This window comes from Ovis aries, chromosome 11 (genome assembly GCF_016772045.2).
Source record: "Ovis aries strain OAR_USU_Benz2616 breed Rambouillet chromosome 11, ARS-UI_Ramb_v3.0, whole genome shotgun sequence".
NCBI classification, from domain to species: domain Eukaryota; kingdom Metazoa; phylum Chordata; class Mammalia; order Artiodactyla; family Bovidae; genus Ovis; species Ovis aries.
Window position 1 is genome coordinate 17,918,623 of NC_056064.1, and position 12,285 is coordinate 17,930,907.

A 12,285-nucleotide genomic window follows, 5' to 3' on the forward strand; every position below is an offset into this window, starting at 1 on the left:
ATCCAAGAACTGTATGTATGCCTATTTTTAAGTCTCTTAAAAGTTATTTTAAGCCTGCTTCATCTAAGATTTAAAGATTTCCTGATAAGTTTATTATTAGTCAGATGTTACCTGCTGTTACTATGAATGGGATTTAAAATATCAGTTAACATTTATTGAGCACTTATTTTATGCCAGGCACGGTGCTAAGCATCTTTCATTAATTATTTCATTTAATCCATCAATTCTATGCCTTGCTTTACAGATGAGAAAACTGAGACACATAGGATTAAGTAACTTGCCAGATGCCACATAGCTACAAGGAGAGATTTGAACCTGGTGGTCTGGCTCCAAGCATGATGCCTTCCATTAAATACTCTGACTAGATAATTTTGATTTGTGTTTTTCAAGGTATTAAGAAAAAGGACTCTTCCTTCCAATATGAATTCAACATGAATTTGCATTCGGGGAAGAAAACATCAATCAGAAATGGGAGTTTATAACTATAACGTGCTCAGTCTTCTGAGTAGTCCATACCTTCCCATCAAGAATAGTCTCCCATGTTGCTCTTTTCTTGCTTATTGGACATTCTTCCATTTCCTGCATGGCTACTTCATATTCCCCATCTAAAAGCTGTAAGCGCCTGTTAGACAAACACATACACTTTAAAGTAACCTGAGTATTACTGTAAGTACACAAATTCTACATCTTTAGATTTATATTCAAAAGCATTTATTAAATTTATAAACTAGCTTACATTCCCAACAAGATTTAAAAATATACCTACACTCCATTCCTGGCCAAAATTTTTTTTTTAATGATTTGTACTAATAACTATTACTAGAGAATTATTTCATTACTGTAGCTACTCAAATATAACTTAAAACATTTAAAGTATAATATGCTTACAGTATTAAAACTTAGTAAGTTTTAAATATTAAGTATAAAGCATGTGTGCAGGCTTTATACTTTTAGAAATGAAATAACAACAGTATTTTAATACTTGCCTTAGGGAGCCACTAAGAATTATGTCTGTTATCTTTAATTATTGTAAATACTTGAACTAGAATTCTTGACTCAGCAAACTGATGATTATAATGACAAATCGGATAATTATAAGATCCTAAGGGGGCACCTGGCACATATAGGTGCTCAATAAACATTTCACAGGTGAATGAATATGTGGAATACTAGTTGAATCAAAGAATCAATCAAATTAAACCCATACTCACAGTACAGTTTTAATGTGTGTGTACATATTTGTGTGTGTATATATAGTTTTTTATTTTTTCCATACCATTAAACACTGGTAACATTACTAACCTAAATACCATTCTCCAACCATACCCAATAATTAACTATATATCAAGAATCTGGCATCTCCTCATCAGTCTTAGAGAAATTCTCTTAGGTGATGTTAGCTAACATTTATTGAGTGCTTACTATGTGCCAGGCCCTATTTTAAAGACTTTATTTACATGGTTCATTTAATCTTCCCAACAACTCTATGAAGTAGGCTATTACTTCACTGTTCAGAAGAGGAAACAGGGGCAGAGACAGGGTTAAATAACTTGCTTTAAGATGACACAATGAGTAGACAGAGCTAGCAATACAATATAGACAGCTTGTCTCTGAAGTCTGACTCTTAACAGCAAATGATTTCAAGAGCTTAAGAATTTTTGTCTTTATGTTGTGCTACTTGAATTTTTTCTACTTCAATGTATCAGCTTAATATTTTTTAAAGCTGATTTTATTAGTTTGAATAGATATTAATATTCTTCTAAAATGGAGAGGAGCTCTCCTCACACGTTTACATGGCTACATAACATTCTGTTTTATGGTTGTACATTTGATGGCTACAATCCAATTTACTCTCCTATCTGTAATGTATGAAGAGTCCCTTTTCCCCCACAGCCTCATCAATGGTACTTTACCAAGTTTTTTGATATCTGTCAAACTGATAAGTGAAAAAAATGACATCTCAATGCATTTTTATATTCAGATGTTTTACCTTTTAGTTGTTTAAAAACCATGTATGTTTTCTTTTTTTGTATTTTCATGATATCCCTTCCTCATTCTATTGGTCAGTTGTGTTTTCCTTTTTATTTAATATGATCTGTATGTATTAGAGGAATGAGGTATCCATTGATATCTACATATTGTGAATTCAAATTAATTTTCTTCTGACTTGTCATTTCTATTTCAACTTGGCTTACGATGGTGTTTTTGTTTTCAAAAGGAAAGGAAAGTGAAGTCACTCAGTCGTGTCCGACTTTGCGATCCCATGGACTGCAGTCTCCCAGGCTCCTTTGTCAATGGGATTTTCTAGGCAAGAGTACTGGAGTGGGTTGCCATTTCCTTCTCCAGGGGATCTTTCCGACTCGGACTGAACCCAGGTCTCCTGCATTGCAGGCAGACGCTTTACTCTCTAAGCCACCAGGCAAGCCCATTTTTTAAAAGAAACTTTTTATTTTGCTCCATATTCATATTTTTTGATATGGCTTTTGATTTTTACTCTTTAAGGAGACTTTAACTTCTCAGAGATTATAAAATGAATTTTTAAACATCTAATCCCCAGATCTTGGCTGTCAAATACTTTTCCTCTACTAAAGGAACCATGACTCTTAAGAAAGAGCCAATTCCAGAGCAGAGGTAGGAAAAGGAGAATGTAAAGCCTGGAATATCTAGAATACTCCAGAAAACAAGGAAATAAATGAATAAAAATAAGTCAAAGGGACTTAGGAACCTGTTTGGAGCTCCAGAGCTCCTCCTGAGCAAATTTAGGACAATTTGAACATTAAAATAGCAACAGAAATAGATTAAAACAGACTGAATAAAAGTGGAATTCATTAATCCATACTTGGTACCGTTATAGTGGAGAAATATGAACACCACTTTAACCAAGTGATCCAACCAACTATCAGCTGTGTCTGTGACATGCACAAAGAACACATCATCAATTAGTGTTCTTACCCAAAATGTTTAATCTGAATCTAAACAGGAAAACAATCACAAAAGTCCAAAATGGAATACATTCTGCCAAACTACAGGCCTGTATTTAAAGTGTCACAGAAGGGGAAAAAAGCAGGGGGTGGAGACTGGAAAACTATCCCAAATTAAAGGAGACTAAATATATACAACAATGGACGACTAGCTAGAGATCACAATCCTTGACTACATCGAGTAGGGAGCAGAAAAGTACATTACCGAGGCACCTGGGGAGAGAGCACTGTATTTTTGTCTCATGTTAACTTTTCTGCATATGGTAGATGTATTGTGGTTATGGAGGTTAATGTCCTTGCTCTCAGGAGATCTGGGCTAGGTTTAGGAATAAGAAACGGAATCAAGTGTCATGATCTAAAACCCTCAAGTGGTTTATCACAAAAATACTCATGAATAAAGCACATGTGGTAAAATGTCAACAAATTATGAATCTAGGTGAAGGGTACATGGGTATTAACTACCTGCATTTTTCCTTCAACTTTTTTTAAGTTTGAAAATTTTCAAAATTTAAGTTGGGAGAACATTATTTTATGATTTCCTCTTGGTACTGTTTTAAAAAGCAGTTTTTATATGTATACCTATAGCTGATTTGTGTTGATGTATGGTGGAAACCAATAAAGTATTTTAAAGCTATTATCTTTCAATTAAAAATAAAACTTTTAAAAAGGCAACTGTTTTTAAATACAAGGAATATGTTAACATATTTAAGGTAGAAAGAATTTTTAAAAGAATATAATGTACCCCTCCTCCTACACTGCCTAAAAGAGAACATTTACTAACATTGATGAAGTCCAGTGTACGACAGCCTAATTGCTTTTCCCACAGACATAACCCCTTTCAAATTTCTGACTTTAGAGAAAACAACGTCGCTGACATTAAGTGACAGACTCAAAGACAACATGGCAGCAAAATCAACCGCACTATGCCTAATCACCTTTGCTTTCCCATTAAAAGCCCAGAAACTTTCTTTACCCTGGTGGCTAGTAAGTGGATTATATCAAGGCAATCATCTACTTTTTAAAGAGCAGGAGAAACGCACTAGTTGGCTTGGCTTTCTCCTATCCCTGACTGACAGTGAACTGTGTTCACTACAGTGAGCACCTCAGGACAAGAAATCATGGCATATTACAGGTTTCATCCTCTAATCATACTAAATAAAGAATACGGCATTCGCTTCCCAGCGGTTCTTTACTGGCACTAGGGTGCTTAATTCCCAAGTGAAAACTGCAGAAATGATTATAAATCCAAGTGTTCCTTCCTACCCTGTGTCAAATGCACACAGAGCCACACAATGATGGTAACACACAATTTTCTTCCTTAACTCAGATAAATACATAATCTCAATATTTGCATGAAGCCCACCTCATTCAAGTCTCTGCTCATATATGACCTTCTCCCAGAGGCTTTCTCTATAAAACAACCCTTTATTCTCGTATTTTTCTTCACAGCATTCTCACTAAGTACATTAGCTGATACAATTTTGGGGAGTAGTACCTGTTTCCTCTACTAGAATTTAAGCTCCATGAGGGCAAGGGTTTTGCTGCCTCCTCATGGGCGAAAACAGTATCTAACAAAAAAGTAGACACTGAGAAAATACTTGCTGAATAAACAATCTTAACTGAACATTCAAACAACTCATCGGTATTTATTGCTTTCTAGGTGATAAAGAGAAAACTTTAGTACTTGCAAATTTGTTTTTTCATCCATAGTAATAAAGAGAAAGGCAAAGAAACAGTATCACCACTATATTCTGCTTCAAAATAAAAACATTCCTAAAACATGGGAGCCTTGCCTGTCCAACATTACCTGTTTTTATCAAATACTGTCATTTGTGCAACAAACGTTTTTTCCCCATCTTCACGATTTCGTTTTCTTCTAGCTGGAAGTTCTTCATTGACATCTGAATTTGACAAACATTACTCATGAATCAAATATTCAAACAAATACACCAGATTTATGACATTTGGACCCTTCACATAGCATATACTCTATCCCAGATGAGGTACAAGAAGTTGCAACATAATACCCAGACTGACACCCCTCAATTTTATGTTTCTACCTTATGTGTACGTTCTTACTTTTTAATATTCACTGACATTATTAACCCCACATCTTTGCAGATGTTAGTTTCGATTCAGAATGATCTTCCCTGCTAGGCAAGGAGAAAAAAATTCCTCCTCATTCATGGTTACTTTCCAAGAACTTCAAAGAATGCCTCAAGACTCAAAGATTATTTTTGTCAAGGTATTTCTCCACTAACCTTCAAAAATACCTCTATTATACCATGGATCATTTAGCTGCAATTATATTTTATGTTTATCTCTTATTCTAGGTTATGAGGCTTTGGAAGATGGGACTGGATTTCTTAATCATCTTTGTATCCTGAGCACCTATATGTTATATGAATAGTTACCTCAAAGGTGGATTCAGAACAGTGTGGAGGATAGAAGGATAGATATGTGGTAAGTATAATAAAATGTTAACTGTAGAATCTAAGTGGTAGATAAATAGTTGTTCACTACCAAATTCTTCTGAATGTTCTGTATGTATGAAATTCTTCACATGCTGGGGGAAAGGATGAATTATTTGCTCAGAGACTAATTTAAATACCAATCTTTTCCATCCAGTGTTCAATATATACATACATTTTTTTACTACATGAAATGTTTCACCATATAATAATGAAAATTTTACAAATTAAATACCTAGTACAGTACAATAACCAATAGCGTAAGCACCAGGCCAATTTACCGCAATATTAATTATCTCATTAGAGATTTCCTAATAAAGGCCATGTTGTTAGAGCGCATGCAATAACTTCTAGTTCTGCATTTTTCCCTCTAAAAAAAAGTTTGTACACAATTATGAGTACTATGAAGATGCACTACTTCAATCATTTTTACAGTTCATCTTAATCTCCAACAATAAAATCTAACAAAATTATTAAAATAAAAATTACCAATATTTTCATTGGTTTCTCCATTAATCATCCCATTATACTCTCTTCTTCCTGGACGAGTCACTCTAAATAGCAATGAGTAAGACTTCACCATATGGCTGTTACTAGGTTCAAATTCATTACTGGAAACTGCAAGGGATGGGAAGTTTCCAGGTTTTGTTTGATTGAGGTCAGGATTCAAAGGCACCTGCTTTTTACCTGTAGGAACTTGCCTTATCGGACAACTTACATCCTGCAAAGGCAAAGATTATTATATTTATTTATGTATATGCAATGATAAGAATGATAATAAAACCTCTAATCACAGCTATAGGAAGTACAGTTAAGGGCATGATTTCCAAATGGCATGCTAAGATTCTAAACAAAGGTCTGAAAATTGTGATGAAGCACAAAGAAAATATCAATCAACTATCTTTCAAATATTAACACAATTGAGGACTTCCTCAATATAATGAAAATAATGATATAGTATATCTTATATTTAGCTGATGGTCATCTTAAAGTGTTAAGTCAGAAATATAGAACTAAAACCATGCCTCAAGTATTACAACTCATGTAAACTACTCTTTTCCCTTAAATATTCTAGTTTTAACAAAGTAACTAATAGGATCATTAGAAATGAAAAAGGATGATTACGATAACCCTGACAACAACCTTAAGAAATAATAAATCCATATATTGAAATATATTGTCTATAAAAAGTAATATTAATCATCTTATGAGTAATGTTCTATCGTTATTTAACCAGGGCTATGCTGAAAGAGCAAAGCCAAAAAATTGCAAGATGCAGACGACCTTATAACAAGAAAATACAGTACCCATTTTAGGTAGCTTCTGTTTTAAAACGAACAGAATACATGCTTATAGTCTTAAAATTCTGTTCTACAAGAGTGTAAAATGGGAAAAATTCAAGTCTCCATCACCCCAGTTCTTATACTCTAGAGAGGACTAATATTAGCAAGTGGCTGTGCATATCCTTTGACGAAAATATTTATGCCTTTTCTTAACACAAGAAGGATCATACTATAGTTATAGTCATTTCTTTTTTGCCTAAATAATATATCTTAAAGAATTTTCACATTACTACTTACTGTGTGTGGGGTTTGGAGGACTAGAGAGTATTATTAATTAACCTTTATAGAGTTTTTAATATACAGTTACACTGGTATCTCCCATCACTTTGGTCTACTCCATATCTCTAGCACAGTTTTTACCACATCATCTTACTATGATTTTGGAAGAGCATTAGCAATAGGAACCTCTATACAGACCATTCTTACTCTTTTTTTTTGGCCTTGCCCCACAGCTCGTGGGCTTTTAGCTCCTCAACCAGGGATAGAACCCATGCTCCCAGTGGTGAAAGTGTCCTAAATTTTTGGAATGCCAGGGAAGTCCCTCCTATTCTTAAAACACCGAAGGACTTCCAAGGCTACTAGAAGTAAACCTACTGGCTTTGGTGGGTTCCCAGGAAATTTAACCAGTATAACACTTGTTTCTATGGTAAAATGATTTCATCTTGCAAATAAAAATTTGAAGCAATATATTAACAAGTTAATGACTGATAACGCTAGCAGCTGAATTTCTTTGCCTGAGAGTACTGGTATAAGATAATTCTTTAGGGAAGAACACTCTCTTAGCCCTTATTTAAAATACCAGTGTGTTTAAATAGCTAAGGTGAAAAAAAAAATTAAGAGATTAGAGTAGCAGGAAGCAACTGAATTTATGTCCTAAGACGCTAAAAAATAAGCTTCTTCCCCCACATTGTCACACTTCTATAACAAAGTTTTATGCAGATACCTACAGTCAGATTAGAAAAACCTGAAGACATGGGAGGTTGGCAAAAGAGGTTATCAATTTTACAGTTCAGCCATCAACATATTTTAAAGCTTTTAAGGTTTAAAAGTGCTTTCCTGCTGGCTCAGTGGTAAAGAATCCATCTGCCAATGCAGGAAACTTGAGTTAGATCCCAGAGTCGGGAAGACCCCTGGAGAAGGAAATGGCAACCCACTCCAGTATTCTTGCATGGGAGATCCCATGAATAGAAGAGCCTGGCAAGCTACAGTCCATGGGGTCACAAAAGAGTCGGACAAGGTTTAGCAACTAAACAACAGCCACATAGTTTAAAAACACATATATCTGCATAAACATATTTAACGGAAAAAAATTATTCCATTTAGTCCACCAGTATCATTTTATACATTACCTTTCTTTTTTTGTGGCAAACTTTCACAAGCAGGACTTCCAGGGTGACAGAATTTTGTTCATTTTCTGAATTTTGTGTTGGTTTATCTAAATAGAAAAACAATACTTCAAAATCTATTTTTAAAAATAGTACTCATTTTCCTAAGATGTCTGAGAATTTCAAACAAAGACTTTCTATAATGAAGTCTTCTCAGAAGTTTACTCATTTCTTTTCTCCAAGTCAGTTCCAAATTTAACAAATACAGTTAAGACTTCTTAGAAAGCATAAATGAAATAGTTCAGGAGAGGGAAGACACAAAATAAACATTTTTTTCTTTCTCCCAAAATCTATTAGAAAAATTTACTAGTTTAAGACATATTTAAATTGAATTGGTTACTATCTTTCACTTCATTTTGAATGCTCAGATGTCTAAACTAAAAGGCTCTCTGATGTGACCAAAGCTTGTAACCAAAAGGATTAAAAGAAAAAAGGATTTCAAAAAATATTAAACATAACTTATTTATAATAATATAAACATATTATCATTTTATAAGCGAGCGAGCTAGTTTTGACCTTTCCCCCAGAATCTTTTTTTTTTTCAGATTTTCCCCATTTATTACAATTTTTTTTCTTTTTAAAATTATTTTATTTTAATTGGAGGCTAATTACTCTACAATATTGTAGTGGTTTTTGCCGTACATTGACATGAATCAGCCATGGGTGTACGTGTGTTTCCCATTCTGAATCCCCCTCCCTCCCCCAGAATTTCTTTACAGCATAAATGGGATAGCAAATATCAAGATATTAGTTACTACCTAGGGGAATCTCTTGGTTTACATGGTTTACAGAGTTTAGGAATCTTAAAAAGTGATAATATATAGTATTTTTATCAATGAACTTAGAAAAAAGGCTTCTGCCAATTAAGGTTCCAGAATACTTCCCTACAATTTATCTTTAATGCCAAAGGCACTAATAGTCCAAAACCTTAAATATTTTATCATTCATTTATCATTAAGTTTCAATAATATACAGTTACTATGTTATATATATGTATACACACACATATATATGTTATAGATGAGTAATACATATATATGTTATAGATGAATCCATATACAAAGAAATAATCTTTGTTCTGAAATTTTAGGCAACACGTTTTCTGCTTAGAAATATTCTTCTTACTCAGGGTATATACATAAAACACATTTGAATCAGCCTCTTGAAAGCTGTATCCAGGATAAAGATAATTTAACATAGCCAAAATATCCAAATGTCCAAAATGCAATAACAAAAATATTCTCTGAACAATACTCACCATGAAAATAGTACCCTAATAATCTGTGTATTCATTCTAAGCAGTTATAAGTAGTAACTGCTAAACAAGTCTTCATTCAAAAATAAAAGAAAAAATAATATTTTAGGGATCTGGATGTTATTTTTCTACCCTGGTTTCTTAAAAATATTATTTCTTAAAAAAAACTACAAATATACCTTGAATAGACAAGAGAGGCAATATATCTGCTTCTTTCCAACTTCCACTAATTTCAAAGTTATAATGGGAAATTACTTTCTGGAAATAGAAGTATTGACAGTTTACTCTCTCATTTACTCCAGTAATATCAAGAAAAAAATAAAACTTTAAGTGAATCTGAGCAACTCTTGAACTGTTCTGTCATGTAGACAGGAAAAAAATTATCATACCATGTGGCAGTTTGTCAACTAATTAATTCAAGTAAATTACTGTTACTTATATAATATTAGTAAATAGTATTCTATTAATATCCACCAATAATTTCAGTGATGAGTAATTTATGTTTATAGAAGTACCTGAGAACAAAGGGCTAACAAACCTATAAAATTCATATTATGAGCTTCTAAAGTATTAGAATTCATGTACTTTTTAAGTACCACAGGAGATTAAATATAATGAGTGATTAGAAATAAGAACTCTACAAGATAATTATAAATGATTTAGGAGAAAAAACATGAAAATGCCACTCAGGATACTTCTATTAAAAAAACAGACCAGGTCTAAGGCAAAACTAGAAGTTAACATTAGCTGCTAATATGACCAGACTAATAGGATATGACCAGACTTCAAATTTCTTACATTAAGAACTTGACTAGTTATCAAACTGTTCTAATATAACCATTCTATTTATTATTACACTGTTTCTTACTAAACAATATCAAGGATGAACAACTTGACCTGTTTCTTATAAAGATTTTATTACATTGCATGATTATATTAAAGGATACACATTTAAATTTAAGATGGACAAGTCCAGAGGCATATTATCCATTTTGAAACCAACTGAAATTTTCCCAGTATGCTTTCACCTTTTTTTAATGAAGTAACATTCAAGACTATGTAATTTTCCTTTTACAATATCTAACATATTGATACATCCCATTGGTTAGCAGTGCTCGTTTCAGTTGTTATAGCTTTGTACTGGGATGGCCACAAAGTTTGTTTGGGTTTTTTCATAAAATGTCATGAAGAAAAAAATTCAAAATGTTTATCCCTATTTCAGGTTCTGAGGCAATTAATTAAAATTCTCACCATCTTTATAATTTAAAGTTTGAAAAATGTTGTAAATAAAAAATAACAAAATCTAAGAAATTTCATTTTACTAACTCTTTCCCGTATTTTCTACTGGTGATCTTCGGAAAGATGAGGGCTCTGAGTTGGTAAGATAATGTTATACAGTTTTTTTTTAACTGCAATACTTGGAGCCCTAAAAGGTATGATTGAGTTTTTAGAGGTGGAATTTCATCTATTTAGATAAGCTAATGTTTACCTTCAAGAATGAACCCATAAAATATTGATTATTTTAATAATTTAAAAATCCACTCATAACTTAAATGGACAGCAAGAAAGCTATAAGGAAACCAGGTGCTGAGCACAATGTTATGTATGTACAAGGTTGACCTACAATTTTTTAAAGCTTTTAAGAGTTTTTTATTTATTTTTATAATAGTATAGTTGATTTACAATGTTGTGCCAACCTCTGATGTATAAGAAAGTGACTCAGTTATACACATTCTTTATTTAAAGTAGTTTCTTAAAACTTGTTTCTCAGACAACCTATTTCTGAATTACCTTCATGCCTTATTAAAATACAGACTCCTTAACTCCACCAAAACCCTACTAGATCTGAGGCCTTAGAGGGTCCAGGTATATGTATTTCAAACAAACTGTCAAAATGTTTCCACATAGACTAAGACTTAAGAACTACTACTTTTAAAGTTTAATGAGTTATAAGTTACATCCTCCATATTCCACTATTGACCACAAAAACCATAACTGAAATTGCTGGGGAAATCCATTAAAGAGAAATTAAATGATGAGAATCAACATCTTTTCCATTAAATATGATTTTACAAATTTACAGTTTAGTGGGGGGTTTTTGCATTCACAAAGGTGTACTACTGTAGACTGCCAGTAAGTTTACTTTTAAATACATACCATTTTTGTGGAAGAAACCAGTAAATGTAAGCTGCAGATGAGCTGACAAGCTAAACAGAACAAACAAAAAATTTTACTACTTTAATATGCTATAACAAAAATAACTTAGACTTTAAATATAACACTGAAATCAAAGCTACTTCAGCTAACTTATAAATATTTGGCTGTCTAATTCTTAACTCTATTCAAGCCTAATGACTCCATGCTTTCCGTGTTAAGTGTGACATCCAAAACAGTGTGTCTATACACACTGAAATATAGACACCACACAAATAGAAAAAACACCAAAGAAGCAAGGCAGAAAGAGACCACCAAATAAAAGGCAAGATGATTTATAGTGCTTTAATGTTCTACCTGTAAAACGGGGACAGATTTCCCTTCCCATCCCTCTAAACAATAGCTGAATCCATGCTACTCAATACTCAAGTGTTTTGTGTGTTGTCAAGCTACAGAATTTCAACCTCCTTAACAAATGATACAGAATCATCACTTTCTACTTTAATGAGGGATGAAATACACAATCACAAATATGCTATCAATTTGTTACTTACTATTCAACATGTCATTTTCAGTTTTAGTTTAATAAGCAATGAAAAGGAAGCATAAATTATAATGATCCTTTTGTTTCAAAAACTATTTACTATAATGGAAAAACTATTAAGTTGGGATAAATAAAAACATCAACAGTCTTTT

At 32.8% G+C, this 12,285-nt stretch overlaps 1 protein-coding gene across 4 annotated transcripts in view; it reads right to left on the reverse strand.

Annotated features, from left to right (window-relative positions):
- The window catches only part of SUZ12 (SUZ12 polycomb repressive complex 2 subunit), a 39,046-nt gene that overhangs the window by 12,133 nt on the left and 14,628 nt on the right, over positions 1-12,285 (reverse strand). For all 4 annotated transcript variants that reach the window (XM_060395248.1, XM_060395247.1, XM_027975270.3 and 1 more), the window contains 5 exons: positions 11,593-11,642; positions 8,145-8,230; positions 5,942-6,173; positions 4,789-4,882; positions 517-622 (listed from right to left, as the gene is read on the reverse strand). In XM_060395248.1, coding sequence (XP_060251231.1) covers positions 517-622; positions 4,789-4,882; positions 5,942-6,173; positions 8,145-8,230; positions 11,593-11,642 — 568 coding nt within the window. The remainder of the gene's footprint in view (positions 1-516; positions 623-4,788; positions 4,883-5,941; positions 6,174-8,144; positions 8,231-11,592; positions 11,643-12,285) is intronic.